Source organism: Nylanderia fulva, unplaced genomic scaffold (genome assembly GCF_048542155.1).
Source record: "Nylanderia fulva isolate GAGA-0341 unplaced genomic scaffold, ASM4854215v1 Scaffold43, whole genome shotgun sequence".
Lineage (NCBI taxonomy): Eukaryota > Metazoa > Arthropoda > Insecta > Hymenoptera > Formicidae > Nylanderia > Nylanderia fulva.
In genome coordinates this window covers 908,303-924,430 of record NW_028190510.1, presented here as the reverse complement: position 1 = coordinate 924,430, position 16,128 = coordinate 908,303, and the positions used below count along the sequence as shown (strand labels likewise).

The 16,128-nt window shown below is 32.6% G+C and overlaps 4 protein-coding genes across 5 annotated transcripts in view; 2 read left to right on the top strand and 2 right to left on the bottom strand.

Annotated features, from left to right (window-relative positions):
• The window catches only part of siz (Brefeldin-resistant Arf-GEF family protein schizo), an 84,345-nt gene extending 78,027 nt beyond the window's left edge, over positions 1-6,318 (bottom strand). Inside the window, exon 1 of the mRNA XM_029311242.2 lies at positions 5,718-6,318. Coding sequence (XP_029167075.1) covers positions 5,718-5,959 — 242 coding nt within the window. The 5' untranslated portion in view covers positions 5,960-6,318. The remainder of the gene's footprint in view (positions 1-5,717) is intronic.
• A 608-nt stretch (positions 6,319-6,926) lies between these two features.
• Positions 6,927-11,256, top strand: LOC146721681 (phosphatidylinositol-3,5-bisphosphate 3-phosphatase MTMR14-like). The gene is made up of 7 exons (XM_085486442.1): positions 6,927-7,308; positions 8,084-8,204; positions 8,294-8,865; positions 9,359-9,675; positions 9,753-10,179; positions 10,265-10,615; positions 10,687-11,256. Exons 1-7 carry the CDS (start codon positions 7,058-7,060, stop codon positions 10,811-10,813), a joined length of 2,166 nt encoding a protein of 721 aa, XP_085342568.1. The 5' UTR covers positions 6,927-7,057; the 3' UTR covers positions 10,814-11,256.
• A 177-nt stretch (positions 11,257-11,433) lies between these two features.
• Positions 11,434-13,216, bottom strand: Pex10 (peroxisomal biogenesis factor 10). Its single transcript, XM_085486419.1, has 4 exons — positions 13,117-13,216; positions 12,309-12,828; positions 11,970-12,221; positions 11,434-11,906 (listed from the first exon to the last, which is right to left on the bottom strand). The coding sequence occupies exons 2-4, from the start codon at positions 12,600-12,602 to the stop codon at positions 11,592-11,594; spliced, it is 861 nt and encodes a 286-aa protein (XP_085342545.1). The 5' UTR covers positions 12,603-12,828; positions 13,117-13,216; the 3' UTR covers positions 11,434-11,591.
• LOC114937674 (DNZDHHC/NEW1 zinc finger protein 11) lies at positions 12,920-15,542 on the top strand. 2 transcript variants are annotated; one of them, XM_029311256.2, is made up of 5 exons: positions 12,920-13,480; positions 13,666-13,883; positions 14,445-14,726; positions 14,812-14,970; positions 15,056-15,542. In XM_029311256.2, exons 2-5 carry the CDS (start codon positions 13,771-13,773, stop codon positions 15,333-15,335), a joined length of 834 nt encoding a protein of 277 aa, XP_029167089.1. In that variant the 5' UTR covers positions 12,920-13,480; positions 13,666-13,770; the 3' UTR covers positions 15,336-15,542. The 2 variants fall into 2 exon arrangements, with proteins under 2 accessions (XP_029167089.1, XP_029167088.1); XM_029311255.2 differs by having other exon boundaries at positions 12,920-13,883.
• The last annotated feature ends 586 nt before the right edge of the window (positions 15,543-16,128 follow it).

The following is a 16,128-nucleotide window of genomic DNA, read 5'->3' as shown; positions in this document are numbered from 1 at the left end:
GTACGCTTTACTCTCTTCCAGATGGACGATACGTGTGTGATTACTTTACCGGGTCTCGTTGTCTGTCTACTACAACTCCCTAACGTGTACACTCTCACGATGATGCATTAGGGGAATACAACGCTTATGAGCGCGACCGTACGCATTCGAATTATCCTTATTAAGATATAATACGATTTTGTGGAGCGCAGTTGAATTAAACACGACATTCATACACAGCGAGGGAAATATATATAGCGTTCGCAGAACTTTACTCTCTTTCAATAATAAATATCTTTTAATCTCTTCTGATAATCTAAAATTCTTATAATATTCTACACTGAAAAAAATGACTAAATTAATAAATATTTATTTGAATAAATAAATATTTTTTATTTGTTTTGCAAAATATTTTCTTATATCAAATAAATATTTTTTATATCAAATCAATATTATTAGTTTCAAATAAATAATTTATTTGGCAGTATTGAAATAAATATACTTATTGTAATAATTCTAAAATCTCTTCTAATAAAAAAAATATCTTTTAATCTCTTCTAATAATCTAAAATTCTGATAATATTCTACACTGAAAAATATGACTTTATTTGAATACTCCTAAGTGAGTCATTTATTTATATAAATATACTTATTGTAATAATTCTAAAATCTCTTCTAATAAAAAAATAATAAATAATAATTTAGAAAAAAAATAATATAATTTCTCTTTTACATTATTTTTATTATCTTTTTTTATTTCTGACATTTTAAATCGGAAATATTTTCCGAAATCGAGAAAACTTGGAAAAACAGATGTAAGAATAATAAAATTAACTTAAATTGTTCAATCGACAATTATTTTCTACGCGGAGAGAATTTTCTCGTAGAATTTATCCTGAAAATCTGAAAATCATGGTAATCGTTGGACAATATGATAAGAATTTTATAAGTTTCTCTGATTAATATTTACTGCAATAAAAAATATTAAGTAAAATTAATCGAACATATTTTATATCTTATTGTGTAGATATTAATATTTTTTATTGTGGCAAATATTAATCAGAGAAACTCATAAAATTCTTACAATATCGTATTGTCCCATATGATTTTCAGGATAAATCCTATAAGAATACATTTTCTTTGTGTATTAAATTATTTTCTGTTATTTTGATAATACATTTTTAGTTAAAAATATATTGTTTCCAAAAATCTAGAATTTGGAAAGAATGCGAAAATAATAAAACTAAATCGTTCAATCGAAAATTATTTTCTTATTAACTTACTATTTAATTTTTATTATTTCTGATGGTACATTTTACGTCAGAAATAATTTTCCGAAAATCGAGAAAATTTGTAAACAGATCGATGCGAGGCTAATAAAATTAACTTAAATCGTTCGATCGACAATTATTATTCGAATTTAGCGTCTCATTCCGTCAATAGTGTTCGACCGTATGTATCAAATTTCCGCTTTTTATCGTTCCATTTGATTTCTCACAGTATGTGCAAAGAGGATGCGAGAGATAAACTCTCTGCGAGCTAAATTATAATATATTCCATATTTTGCATCCAGTGTTGTGCTTCAATGATTTTAATATTAGCTAGATAAAGATAAGGTAAAAATATGTAAATTTATCAGATTCTGTTTTAAATATATCTAGATAAAAGATAAAATTATATGGCGATTCATCTAGATAATTTTCTAGATAATAATTTTTAAAACTGCTTGTGTAAACACGCATAAAAAATGTAAATTATAAAAGAAGTATAAAAATATATATGTATTCATGTTTTTATTTATAAATTTTTATCGCTTACTGCTTTAGTTCTACTATTTAACTACTATATTTAAATACTATTTAAGTATTTTTATGTACTGTGCTTCTAAACCAAAATTATCTGAGAATTATTCTAGATAATTTAATAAAGATAATACTTTTTGTCATACTTTTACGATACACGTATTTCTAAAATACACGGAGAGAATTTTCTCTTATTGTTAGAATTTACCCTGAAAATTATGGTTATCGTGAACAATATGATATTGGAAGAATTTTATATATAAAAAAGATTTTCTGATTAATATTTACCACAATAAAAAATATTAATAGATACATGATAGGTAAATTTTACTATATATGTACATAATAAAATTAATCGAGTATATTTTATATTTTATATTGTGCTAGATATTAATATTTTTATTGTGGTAAATATTAATCAGAAAAACTCTTATAAAATTCTTCCAATGGCATATTGTCTACGATTGCCATAATTTTCAGGATAAATTCTAAGAGAAAATCCTCTCTGTGTACACTAACAAAAGTTTGTTAAATTAACAAATATTTAGTTCAATGCGTTCAAATGAATCATTTATTTAAACCAAATGAATATTTATTTGATGTAAGAAAATCCTTCAAAGCAAATAAGTATTTATTTGTTTCAAATAAGTGATTCATTTCAACGTATATTGAACTAAATATTTGTTAATTTAGTCATTTTTTTCAGTCTACGCGGAGAGAATTTTTTCTTAATTTTTTTAGGATAAATATATTTATCCTGAAAATTATGGCAATCGTGGGATGATAATGGTAGGTATTGGAAGAATTTTATAAGAATTTCTCTGATTAATATTTAGCACAATAAAAAATAGAGTACATTTTACTATATATAGTAAACAAACTTCTTTTCAGTGTACAGATATAGATAATACATATATTTGTATTATCATTATCTATATAAAGATAAGACGACGCGAAATTTTATCTAGATGTTTGAATGTATGAAGTTTTATCTAGATGTTTGATGTATGAAGTTTCATCTATATAATTTTATTTAGGTAACAGCAAACACTGTTCGCATCCATACATCGCAGATAAATGCCTATCGCATATTATCGACTAGGCGTTTAGCGCAGTCTCTATCTGTAATTCGATGACGCGAACACAAGGTATCTCTCTTCCTCCTCTCTCCTTCCGGTTGTCATAGATTATCAATTTGTCTGTGTACGTGTTTGCAACGTTAATAGGCGTACGCCGTCATCTCTGTTTCACGTTTGCTTTAATAACACGCATTATCGACACGGTGTCGTACGCGACACAGCACATTAAACATCCCCACAGCACCGGGATGTGTCGATATATACAAACGTTAATGAAATAAAACACACACGGCTAAGCTTAACGGGACGAATCATCGATGCTGTGTACTTGTGTACTTATACTCTTCATCGACCATGATTTTGCGTTTGCATAAAACGGTGCCGAGCAAATAAAAACGTCTTTCAAATTATATCACGTACTCGAAATTATTACGTTGCATTCTTTATTATAATTTTTCCTCGACACGTACACAGAGAATTTTCTCTTATTGTTAGAATTTTATAAGAGTTTCTTTGATTAATATTATTTATCACAATAAAAAATGTAAAAATATTTAACATTTATCTTAAAATATTAATTGTGGGATAATATGGTACTGGAAGAATTTTATAAGTGTCTCTGATTAATATTTATCATAAGAAAATTATTAACATCTACCACAGTAAGATATAAAAATATTTAAAATTTATCTTGAAATACTTATTAATTGTGGGACAACATATCGGAAAAATTTTATAGTTTCTCTAATTAATATTGACCACAATAAAAAATATTGATATCTACCCCATAATAAGATATAAAAATAACTCGATAACTCGATTAATTTTAATATGTATAGATATTAATATTTTCTATTGTGGTAAATATTTTAATCGGAGACTCTCTTATAAAATTCTTCCATACCATAAATGTTGTCTTACAATTACCATGATTTTCAGGGTAAATTGTAAGAGAAAATCCATGTATGAAATCAATGTTTTCCCTAGTGGAATGTTTGTGGCAGCTATATAATTTTCAAGTGATTAAGCGAGTAAAGAGTAAAAGCTGGAAATGAGAACTCGAAGGGGGAGAAAATAAATGATGACAAAATTACATACTTCGATTAACGTCGAATAAACATTGCCTCGATAACAGTGCAATTTAAAACTTATCCAGAGATATATACGGAAGTGTTAAAAATTCACATGAAGGTGATAACCTTCCTCGACATTTCCGATAAGAAAGAAGAAAATTTCATCGCGAAATTATCCATTAGAAATTATTGAAGGGAAATAATGCGATATTAAACGCATTAAAGCATGAACGATGAATAACTGCGTCAATTAATTTTTGTACATTAAAAAATTGTTAATTGACTAAACTTTTTTAACAAATAATATTTTGTTAATTGAACATATAAAAATATTTAAATTAAATATAACATTAAATTTAACAAAACATGTATGTGACTTAAATATACATATATTTAACTAACAAAATAATAATTTAGTTGAAAAGTTTAGTTAAGTTCAAAATTTTTCAGTGTATTTTGAACATAGAATAGAAATTTTCGATCGAAATAATCGCGAGAAATCTTACAAAAAAAACAGCTAGAGATATAATAAAAAAATATATATATTTTCAACTTATTCTATTTTAACTTTTTGGATTGATCAATATTTTTAACCACATTTTCGAATCGTCGAAAAAAAAACTGCTTGAATTGTGACGCCTCGCGATGCTTAACACATCGATCACAGAATTCGATTGACGGCCAGAAACAGCAACATTGCCGAATAGAAAGTCAATCTAACGAGGCCCACTATATCGCATTTCGTTGCGTACACCACATATATGCGAATTGTGCCCTTCGATTCACGGATATCCACGTCACTCGCTCGCATCATGATATATCTGCCAGGGAATTTGTACGAAAACGCGATCGCACGCTCGCTGCTGCAATATCAATCTCCGGTGATTGATATTTGATGGCTTTTTCCGAGGACGAGGACGAGGAGACAGAGAGAGAGGAGGAGGATGGAGGAGATCAACGTGACGTGTCCTGCGACTCGCAGAAGGGCGAACCACCCTCCTAACACAATTCACGCCAGACACTCTTTCTGTAGGGTGGACCTGTACGCGAAAATTGGGAAATGAACAGCGCGTAAATACGAGCGAATCGCGGATAAATCAAAGCGTCCGAAGGAAAGGAAGAAAAACGCGCGGGAAAAGGATGCTTGTGGAACCGCCCTTTTTAGGTGTAATTTCTGCGCCTGCCTTACACCTCCTTCCTCTGCTCGAAGAGAAGGAGGAATTAAAAGGAGGAAACGCCATGTTATCATTTTCTGCAGCTCCGATACAGTTTCGTTCGAATGAAACGCAAATGTGAATTTCTATAGCTGTCAAATTTCGGTTCAATTTTTTGTCTCATATTACATCGCTGATTTCGTTTCAAGTAGCTTAGGTTTAAAAAAATGTGCGACTGTAAGAAGAGATTTTTTTCTCGTTTCGAGTTTCGATTTTTATTTCTTCCTGTTCGACCCAAATGCTGGGTCGCCATATACTTTATATTGTTCGACGTCGAAAAAGCATGTGTGTAAAAAATGCGAAAAATATGGAGACCACTTTCGGGTCGGGTAGTAAATTAATTTCGCAGCTGCGAAAATCATGTCGCACTTTATTTCACGTTCGGAATTAGAAAAAAAAAAACGTACACACAGCCGCGCGAAGAAAAAGAAAAATTGCTCCATAAAATACACAAACCGGAGAAGGAAAAAAAATACTTCCTCGCTCGAGAGGAGACTTCAATCTGGGAAATCTCGTCCTTCTCGCGTCAAATAAATTGAACAAAGGTTCGAATAGACGTGCACCACGTACCTGTCATCGTGCAGCCGCTTGAGGTCGGTCATCTCGCGCTCGAACTTGAATTTTGACACCTCACAGAGCAGGGCGTCCCGTTCACCGACAACTTCAGAGAGCTCGCGCTGCAGCCTCTCGATCTCGGCGTACTGGCGACTGATGAGCTGGTTCTTCTCCTCCAGGATGCTTTCGACGTCCGTATCCAGGAGCCCGCCCGGCGACGCCGTCGCCGGCGCCTCGTCGCCCAGGATCGCGCTCATAACTATTTGTTTACTTTCACCGACCGCGCGCGCGCGCGTTCGCGTATTCGACGCGAAAACGTTACGCTCTCGCGGGAGGAGGGGGAGGAGGAGGAGGCCGCTGCCACCCCACACGTCCGGGAAGAAACGTCGTCCGTTCGAACCCCCGCGTGTTTGTTTTTTCACGCGAGTGACGCGCGTCGCCGGTTCACGACGCGCCGCGACCAGCCACGGGACATTATACCATCGACATAAGACCGAACGTGCGTACGCGGATATCACACTCGAGTCACTGGAACCCGCGAGACAGCCGCCGACGAGGCACGCGCGACGCGACAGCTCCTCATCGTACACTCGCCATATTGCGAGACGGACCGCGGTCCGCCGTTTCCCCGCTCCCGGTCCGATTCCACCGGCCCGCCGTGTCAGGCGCGACGCGCATGCGCGCGCCGAATGACAGTTCGCCGCGCGCCGTCGATCAGCTGGACGCGTGGCGCCATCGCGCGGCCAGATTCGGTACTCGCGCGCGCTTTGACGAAATTTTATATATATATATATATATATATAATTTTATGTATAATATATTTTATTAATAATTTTATATATATAATATATATGTTAATAACTTTATATATATGTATGTATTAATAATTTTATATGTATATATATTATTCGAAATAGAATGCAGAGTTCTCGTACCTTTTTTAATTCGTCGCCTCGCAAATTTCTCAAAATATATATATATAATGACTTATTATTTCTTTCTATAGAGAAATATCTTGAATGCAGATCTCGTAACGAGGAGAATAATCTAAATTGGAGACGAGAGCTTAACTGAGAAGTGAGACTGATTAATTTCGAGTTTACTTTTCGATGTGGATTCAATATATATGTATGTAATGTCTACGTTTATTCGCGATAACGAAATACGAGCGTCGAGCGCGACTTTCACGCGTGTGTGAGAAACGAAACACACCGATGTGTCTCGCGATGACGTGTAAAAGGGGACGGGAAGGAGGAGAGAGAAAGGCGCGGCGCGTGCGTCTCTGAGCAAGGAGTAACCTTACTTTATATCGTTACGATACGCGAAACGTGATCGCGAAATACGGCATCTCGTATATGTGCGAATATATATGGTTTATGATAAACGCCGCAGGAAAATTCAAACGCGAACGAGAAGATCCACCCGTTTCATTATCGAATGCGCTAGCATCTTTCGCGATATATTTTGAATTTTATAAAACTTGGAATATTCTATCTCTCGAGAAAAAAAAGAAAGAAAGAAAAACACCCACTCGCGTCGCGCGAATCCTTTCTGAGAACGCGAAATATTCTAAAAATACGTCTGGCCGTTGTTACAAAGACCCAAGGTTGTATGATAATCCTATCGTAGTGTTTGTCCTTATGTGTGTACGTGGAGAACTTGAATTTTATGCATGTTCATCTTGATTGACAGTACATTGACGGGTTATACACGTTTTTCATTGTTCGCACGAATAATTTGTTATATCTCGCTAAATGGTTTTTCTTTTTCGTGATTAATGTAGAAGCACCGTTACAAACTTCGCGAACTCGAAATAATATTTGAGAGAAAAAGTTTTGATTTTTCTCTGATTTCTTACGCATTTTTTTCACATTATAAAAGTATTGAATTAAAAAACAAAAGAATTTTAGAAATATTTCTTGCTGATCGAAGAACAAGTTTTATATATATATGTTTTGAAATTTTTTGTATTTATATTGATAATTCTAATCAACTTCATTGTTGAATTTTTTTGTGTCAATCATATGTGAGAGATAAAGGTCAAACATAAGTGTAGAGATAATTTTATCTATAACGATAAAACATACATATATAAACAAATATATAACATTACATCTATAGAAATAATATTTCATTATTAAAAGATTGTGTCGTCAACTCTTGAAGATGAATTGTGGTGAGAAGAATTTGATGAATATCAATTTGCGATACTGCAAACTCTGTATTTTGGATATATGTATTCCTTAAATTTAATGTTTGTGTTCTATCTCTGCCATGTAAGATACTGGCCAATGGATAATTAATGCTCCGTGAGTTTGATTGTAATAGTTGCAAGAAGTTAGTGCCTCTTCAGGAAGATTTCTCAAACGATATTTCTACAGAAAATCTGGAAAACGCATCTGTCCACGAAAAATCATGACTGACATTAATATAAACGATCTAGAAAACCTTATCACATATTTTGCAAAGAACACTTACAAGGCCACAGTTGATAATGTCAGAGTAATTATTCTACAATTATATATTTTTACAATTGTACATGTTAACACTGTTAAGCTTTTTATGGAATAAATGACATGTATTCGTTACAGATTCAAGAAATTATGCAAAGATGTAAGCTGCTTGCATCTTTCGATTATGATTATCACATAATTGACAACTATGATGGCATCCTCTGCGGACATTATCCTAGAGATCTTATAATATTGGAACATGATAAATTACAAAATTCAAAAAAGTATGATACATCACTGCCACCATCGTACATACGAGAAAGCATGACTGAAACTATATATGTAAAGAATAAGCTCAAGAAATTGATGAAAGAATCAAGATTTGCTAGATGTCGTTCAAGATTCCCAACGCCAGTGATACTTTACAAGGGTAGACATGTATGCAGATCCGCAACATTAGCCAGTAAGCCAGAAATGATGTGTAGAACTGGATTAGATATGCTATCTAATGTAGCTGGTACCAGTTCTACATCACCAGATCCATTGGTAGACAAAAGTTTAACGCAAGTTGCAGAAGTTACAGAAGATTTAAAGTTTACTGACATGAAGAATAATCTTAGATTGTATGATATAGAACTCCTGAAGACTCTTAATGTGGGAACCATCATTGATTTCATGGTTGAGAAGAAAAAGGTCAAATTTGGAGTAAAGTAAGGCTGTCACTAAGTATCTTTTTTTTTTTTTACGTATTTATGTATTTTTCAAAGAGTAAATATTGAAAAGGTAGAGAAAAAATAAATACATAGAATTATTTAATTATTAAACTTTGCTCAATAAATTTAAAAAATAAATAATTACACAGTTTGAAAGAAATATAAATTGTAATAAAAGCATATACAAGAGAAAAAGATTATATTAAGATTATTTTACTATAAATAGGTAGATAGACAGATTATTTCATTGGATAAAAAAATCTAATAAAGATTACATACTTTGTCATAATAATGTTTAGGATGAAATATATATAGTTTTGAGAAGAGAACTGCATACACAATAGACAATAACTATTCCAATAAAGAAGATGTCCATCTTTGCAAATGCAGTAAAGTTCCATAATAATAGTTCTTAGTCTAAGCGGTCTATTTTATTCTATAAATCCACTTTTAGAGACCCTTAAACAGAGCTCTTTTGTTCGGTACTCAGCGTAACTTCATCGGAGAAGGTAGACCAGGAGAAAAGGTACGATGACTTTAACCTCATTTCACTGCCATATCCTGGATGTGAATTCTTCAAGGAATTTAGAAACAAAGATTATCGATCAAGAGGTTTGGTATTTGACTGGTACCAAAATTATGTAGACGCGATAATCCGTGTACCTGATGGCCCCTCCGATCAATTACGAATCACCTGGAATAAATACAGAGAATGGGATCTAGTCAGATTAACGCAGAATTATTTAAGATTAATACTAATATATTTGAGCGATAGTAAGAATGGAATATTGATTCACTGCATCTCAGGTACGGATAAAATATATATTTTCTTCCTGTTAAAAAGTTTAAAAAAATTTCTAGTGAAATTAATATATTATTTACAGGCTGGGATCGTACACCATTATTTATTTCATTATTGAGAATTAGTCTCTGGGCCGATGGTGTAATTCATAAAACATTAAATTCATATCAATTACTTTATTACACTATCGCCTATGACTGGCTGCTCTTTGGACACGATTTACGAGATCGACTAAATAAAGGAGAGGAGATATTCTTCTTTTGCTTTGATTTCTTAAAATATATTGAAACTGAAGATTTCAGTATACACCATAAGTGTAACGAGAAAACATCAAAGTCTAGCGACTCGCATCCGGAAACTATCACGATAAACGCCGAATCCTTTGAATTTATCGCCGCTCCTAGTTTCAGTTCATCTAGTTCTATTGAACAAACCAGCGAAGATGGTGATTCAACAGCTGTATTTTTCGATAATTTGGATAGTCAGGATTTGGATTCTCGAAATAATGTGTAATTATTTTAATTATTTATTTTTAAGTATCATTGCTAAATATTGATCTGATCAAACATTTATACATATCCATATTTGTTACAGCACTCTTACATCTGGGACACTTAATGTGTCTCCAAATAAAGAGGATGGTACCACACAGGGATCGCGTTTATCTCTATCCACAAATCGTACATCTCCGATTGGAGTTCCTATACCACATAATACTCGACGGATTCGACAACGAAATGATTCAACGTCTTCGGGTGATTCCTGGCAACTGGTGACAGGGACAGGTAGTCTGTGCGGTTCCACATCCGCTAATGCTGCCTGTATGGACAGCATGTTAATTCCTGGTTTAGATTGTAAGCCTTCGTGTGCAGCTTGCACAACTCCACGCACGTTACAAGGAAATGCAAACACAAATGATGACGAAGTTGCTTCTCAGCCTGTACAGTAAGTTTTTAATAATTTTTTTAGATTGCATTAAATTTTTTTAAATCTACAATTACATTAAAATATTTTAGACGTAAAGAACGATTGCGTTGCCTCCGAAATATATTTTGTAAAGCCTATGGACCTCATGGATTTCGATGGAAGGACGAGGCGAGTGGCATTAGCCAATATTTTGGAAATATTGTTGGGATGACTTAGACTTGACGCACATCCTAGTGACTGAAATACTGTTACTGACTGTCTAAGAACACGAATTTACAGTCTCGATTTTCTTTATTCTAAATGATATCAGAGAACTCCGAGCATTTCGAAGATTTTCACTCTTTCTAATAAGCAAAAATAAAAAAGTATATCATATACACATAGTATATATAGTATATACATTTTTTATTTTACTCACTTTTTACTATAATATTGTCATGTACATATAAGTGCCAGTGCAAAAAAAAACAGCAATTTAATACAAAGAATTTAGAATAGAGAAAATTGACTATATTGTTAATAATACTTATGTCCAATTGACAATTTTATAAACTACAATTTATATAACAAAAATGAGAATTGTATATTATTGTTTCTCAAAAAATGTTATATACAACACGATATGTGCAAATAATAGAATAAAAGTCAATATTTTTGTACATGTCTACATAGAATATATTAATTTTATCTCCTTCCATATAGAATTAGTATTAATTTTTATTAATAGACATCAATATTTGCATAAATTTACAAATTACATTTAAATAAATGAATAAAAAATTTAAAATTATATTTTAGGATATTTTAACAAATCTGGAAGGAAAGATAAGATAAAATTACTTTATACAGAATAGATTTATTTCATTTCAAAGATCAAGATGACTTTGTTTTATAATTTTACTTTAAAAATAATTAAAGATATAGTATTAGTTCTTTTTACATTTTTGTATATATATACATATTCAAGAAATATATAATCAACTATCACAGAAAATTATAGATTCATCACATGTACAATTCTTGATGGTGGTACATATTCTCTGCAATATGGACATTGTGGTTTAACACGTAACCACTCACTGAGACAAGTCCAACAAAACAAATGACCACATAATGTTGCAGTTGTTGCTGTCGTTTCGAGGCATAATTGACAACTATGACTAATACATTTTGTATTAGATGTACTTGTGATTGTAGTATCTTGCATCTTGCTACACTGCCAAATTCTTAATAGACATTGAATTAGAGTAGCAATTCCTAACAGTCTTAATCCCCAGCTGACGGTATCCACCGGTCGAGGACCATATACCTTTAAATCACATTGGAGATAAGAACAATAAGATTATATTACAAAAAGATTTTAAGATTTTACCTTTGTATGATCTAATCCAACAATTCTTCGACCCAGGCTGTAATATCTACCGTAAATGTAAAATATTCCTTTATGGAATAACACAATTACAGGTATCATTGTGCGCAATTTGGACAGGAAGTTATTAAGAAATGTTATTGCTGTTGGTGTCAGCTCACTATGGGGCCTGTTCACGTAAGCTTGACACTGTCCCAATAATTTGAGCAACATTCTCTCTCCGAGGCATTCCAAAATCGCAGCCAACACTCTGACCTTAATAAAAAGAGAAGAAAAATTTGGAATTTAATTAAGATTCTCTCACAGAAAATAAACATAATAAACTTTCTTATTGAAACGTACAGTTAGTGTAGGAACTTTGCGCGCCTCCAGATTAGCCTGTACAATGCCGGTGTATTCCTCGCCTAGGGTTTGATTTCCCATCCCCGACGTGAAGATAAAATACACTAATTTGAGCGGAATGTCAGACTGAATATAGTGAAACAACGGTCTGTGTATTCCAAAATTGTGCAGTATCTCGGATAATTTCTGCTTCAAATGATTCACAAAATCGTCGTCTCGTTGATGACAGCGCAATATTTCCGCTTGACTCGCACATTTTAATCTACGGGTAGACCATTTTTTGACAGTTCCCATTTTTTTTATTTAACGCACGTTTGTTGTGGCCGAGTGTGTATATATTAAAAAATCATGCCATGTCACGCATGGGTCTCCTACGAGAATACAAATAAGTAATCTCTCTCTCTTCTTTCATTCCGTTTCATTCTCGCTCTTTTGTGGTCAATGATGTCAATGTCAGATTTTTCTGCGCATGCGCAGTAGCTCAACAATCATATGACATTAAATAGCAATGTCAATAGGCCTATTATCATTAATATAAAATAGAAAATATGTAAATAAATGATATAAAGATCAAAATATTTTAAAAATCAAATTAGATAAAATATTTTATTTTTGTCGCGCGCGAAGTGTCTAAATAATCAGCCAAAATTATGTATAAATCGCAAAAATATATATTGCATCAATTTTTACAACTGCCAAATCGGAAAAGAAAGTAAAGAATATCGTGGTTTCGCTAGAAAACATTTACAGATTACATAATAATCGAGAAAACGCGGAAGTTATGCGCGCAACGCTTTCTTTCGCGAACCTGTCGAGTTGACAGCTGATTACGCAGTGAAACCCGAACCGGCCAATAGGAACAGCTATAGAGACTCTATGTCATTTTCGCGATTGGTTTCACCGCGTGTCGATAAGAAAATAATAAATATACAGTATATTATACGATGCTTCCGATTCTAATCTAATAAACGCAACCCAATTATTGCATAACGATTCGTCGACGGATCGTTGGATCGCTATTACGTATATTTTATGATGTAAAAGGGACAACGGGTTGTTCATGTAACATGAAGTTGGCTACAAAAATGGTGAATTAGTCGGGCTTTCGCTCAAGTGTCTCTATCACAGCTGTTCCACTGCTCCGTTTGACAGATCGCTGCCGTGTTTGACAGGTCGGTTCGTAAAAAATCGAAAAATCTTATCAGAGTCTTGAAACACGAATAGAGAGTTCCGAGTATCGGATCTTCCCTCAGAATCTTGCGCGGATTATGTATTGTATACATACGTCGTCTTCATCGACACGTTGACGGATGTAATGTCAAATTTAATGTCAAACGATTAATGATTTAATATGCAGCCGCTCGACGATAATCGGATGACATGAGACTTGTGTGCGACGTGATGAGGAACTGGGATATTGTTGAACGCCGGGTGGGATATTCGTCGTTAGTGGAAACGAAAAATGTTCGTCAGGGATCCCTGTGGCATCATATGCATTATCGTCACCTACATAGCGGTGTTTTACGCTGATTACGTTGTGGTGCGATGGATCGTGTTGCATACCATGCAAGACAGGTTCGTACGGCAGCTCTGATCGGCAGAAATTACAAGAATCGACATTTAATTATCTTCAGACAGTTGTGTCATATTTTGCGCAACACATCCTTATAAGATTTGGCCTGTTGAAATGTAAACAAATATAAGATGCTTGAATAATTTGAAACTCTCTCAAGGATTGTATGCAAACTGTAAATATTATCAATTAAAAAAAGATTTAAATGCTAGAAAAAAATGTATAGTAATTTTAATATTTTATAACAAGGATAGAGAATGTATCGCTGTGAAGAGTTAAATATAATATAATACTTATTGTTAGCAAATCGCTAAGACGAGGAATAATCTCTAAATTGAGATTTAAATTTCTCTTCTCCTTACTCCCCTAAAATTGATGTAGACGAGAAAAATATATTGATCAGAAAAAGGAAGATCTAATATTTTATATTCTTCTCTATCAATTGAAAATAGATCAGAATTATTAAAATTTTATGCTTCTTGTAGAGATGTGTGTACTCTTCAAAATATAACATTTATTTTAGACTATAATATTCAGATATTATATTTTTCGTTTTGTTTTAGCTTATGGGGCCCTTTTCATATAATAGCATTCAACACGGTTGTACTTCTTTTAATGATGGCACACTTGAAAGCTGTCTGTAGCGATCCTGGTATAGTACCCTTACCACAAAATAGAATGGACTTTTCCGATATTCATGTTTCTGGAGGTAATGATGATCATGAGGGCGATGAGAAGGATGATTGGACAGTGTGCACTAGATGTGAAACTTATAGGCCACCTAGAGCGCACCATTGTAGAATCTGCAAACGTTGCATCAGGAGAATGGATCATCATTGTCCGTGGTAACTATTATAGTTATTAGATAAGATTTATATACATTATTATATTTATAATTATTAAATTAATTTTTATAATTGACTTTTTTAGGATCAATAATTGTGTCGGCGAAAGGAATCAAAAATACTTCATACAATTTCTGGTATACGTCGGTGCATTAGCTATATATGCTATTGTTTTAGTTATTATATCATGGATTTATGACTGCCCACAGTGCAATAATGACATTGCAATCAAGCAAAATCGCATGTACGTATCTGTATTCTTATCTGAAGAAACGCTCTATAAGAATTCTAAAACTAAAAAAAACTTATATATCGATATTTTATTGCAGTTTACATTGTGTGATATTAGTTTTGGAATCTGCATTGTTCGGTATGTTTGTCATAGCGATTCTGGTGGATCAGTTTCAAGCGATTCTAGGCGATGAAACCGCTGTGGAACGCGTACAAGGTATACAACAGCGCTATCACAATAAGAATACACCACGAACATTTACGCTTTTGGCCCAAGTGTGTGGCAAGAGTCATCCGATATTTTGGTTGCTGCCTTGTCACAATCCGCCACGTTATTCCTTCAGAAAGGATGCGTATTTAATTGACCACGAAGTTTGAGACTAAACACGAGAGAGTGTACTATATCTGCACACAGTATTTCTTCTCTTTTGTATTATTTGTCTATACATCAATTTATTAGCAATTCTTTTCTTAGATTAACTTAATATGTCTTTATATGGATTATATATTGACATTATTATATAGATTTGAGACTTGTAGCTATAATTTTTCTACGGCGCAAAAATAAAATATTTATATATCCTACCTCTGTAAAGAAACTCTATCATCATTATTATTATATTCTTATATAATAATATGATTAGTACATATATACATTAAATATACATTAAATATACATTATATCTATATATATTACGTACATTATCTATAATTAGATATGTATTTAAACTGTGAACAAACAATAGCTTTAATTAATATTGCTTATGTTGAAACATACATGATAACAGTATATAATATAAATGAAAATGGAATATTTTTTTTATGTTAATAAATTAATTTTTTATCTTTTAAAGTTGAGATATCTATAAGAGTAAGAGTGATATACTTTAAGTGATATGCAAGAATGTCAATTCTTTAATTGAAAACGATGCTAGAACTTTATCCTCGCCTAATAATTTTTATTTGCTGCAAGGATTGTATTGTGTGGTATTTTAGAAAAAATAAAGTTGTTATTAACTTTAAAAGAAATTTATTATTAATAATTCATATCATGTAATTTTTTATTATATCTAAAATTACGATATTAGATGCTTGATAATTAATTTTGATAGTTTTGTTGACTAATTATATTGTTATATTGCTGGAGAATTATATTTTGTTAATTAAACAT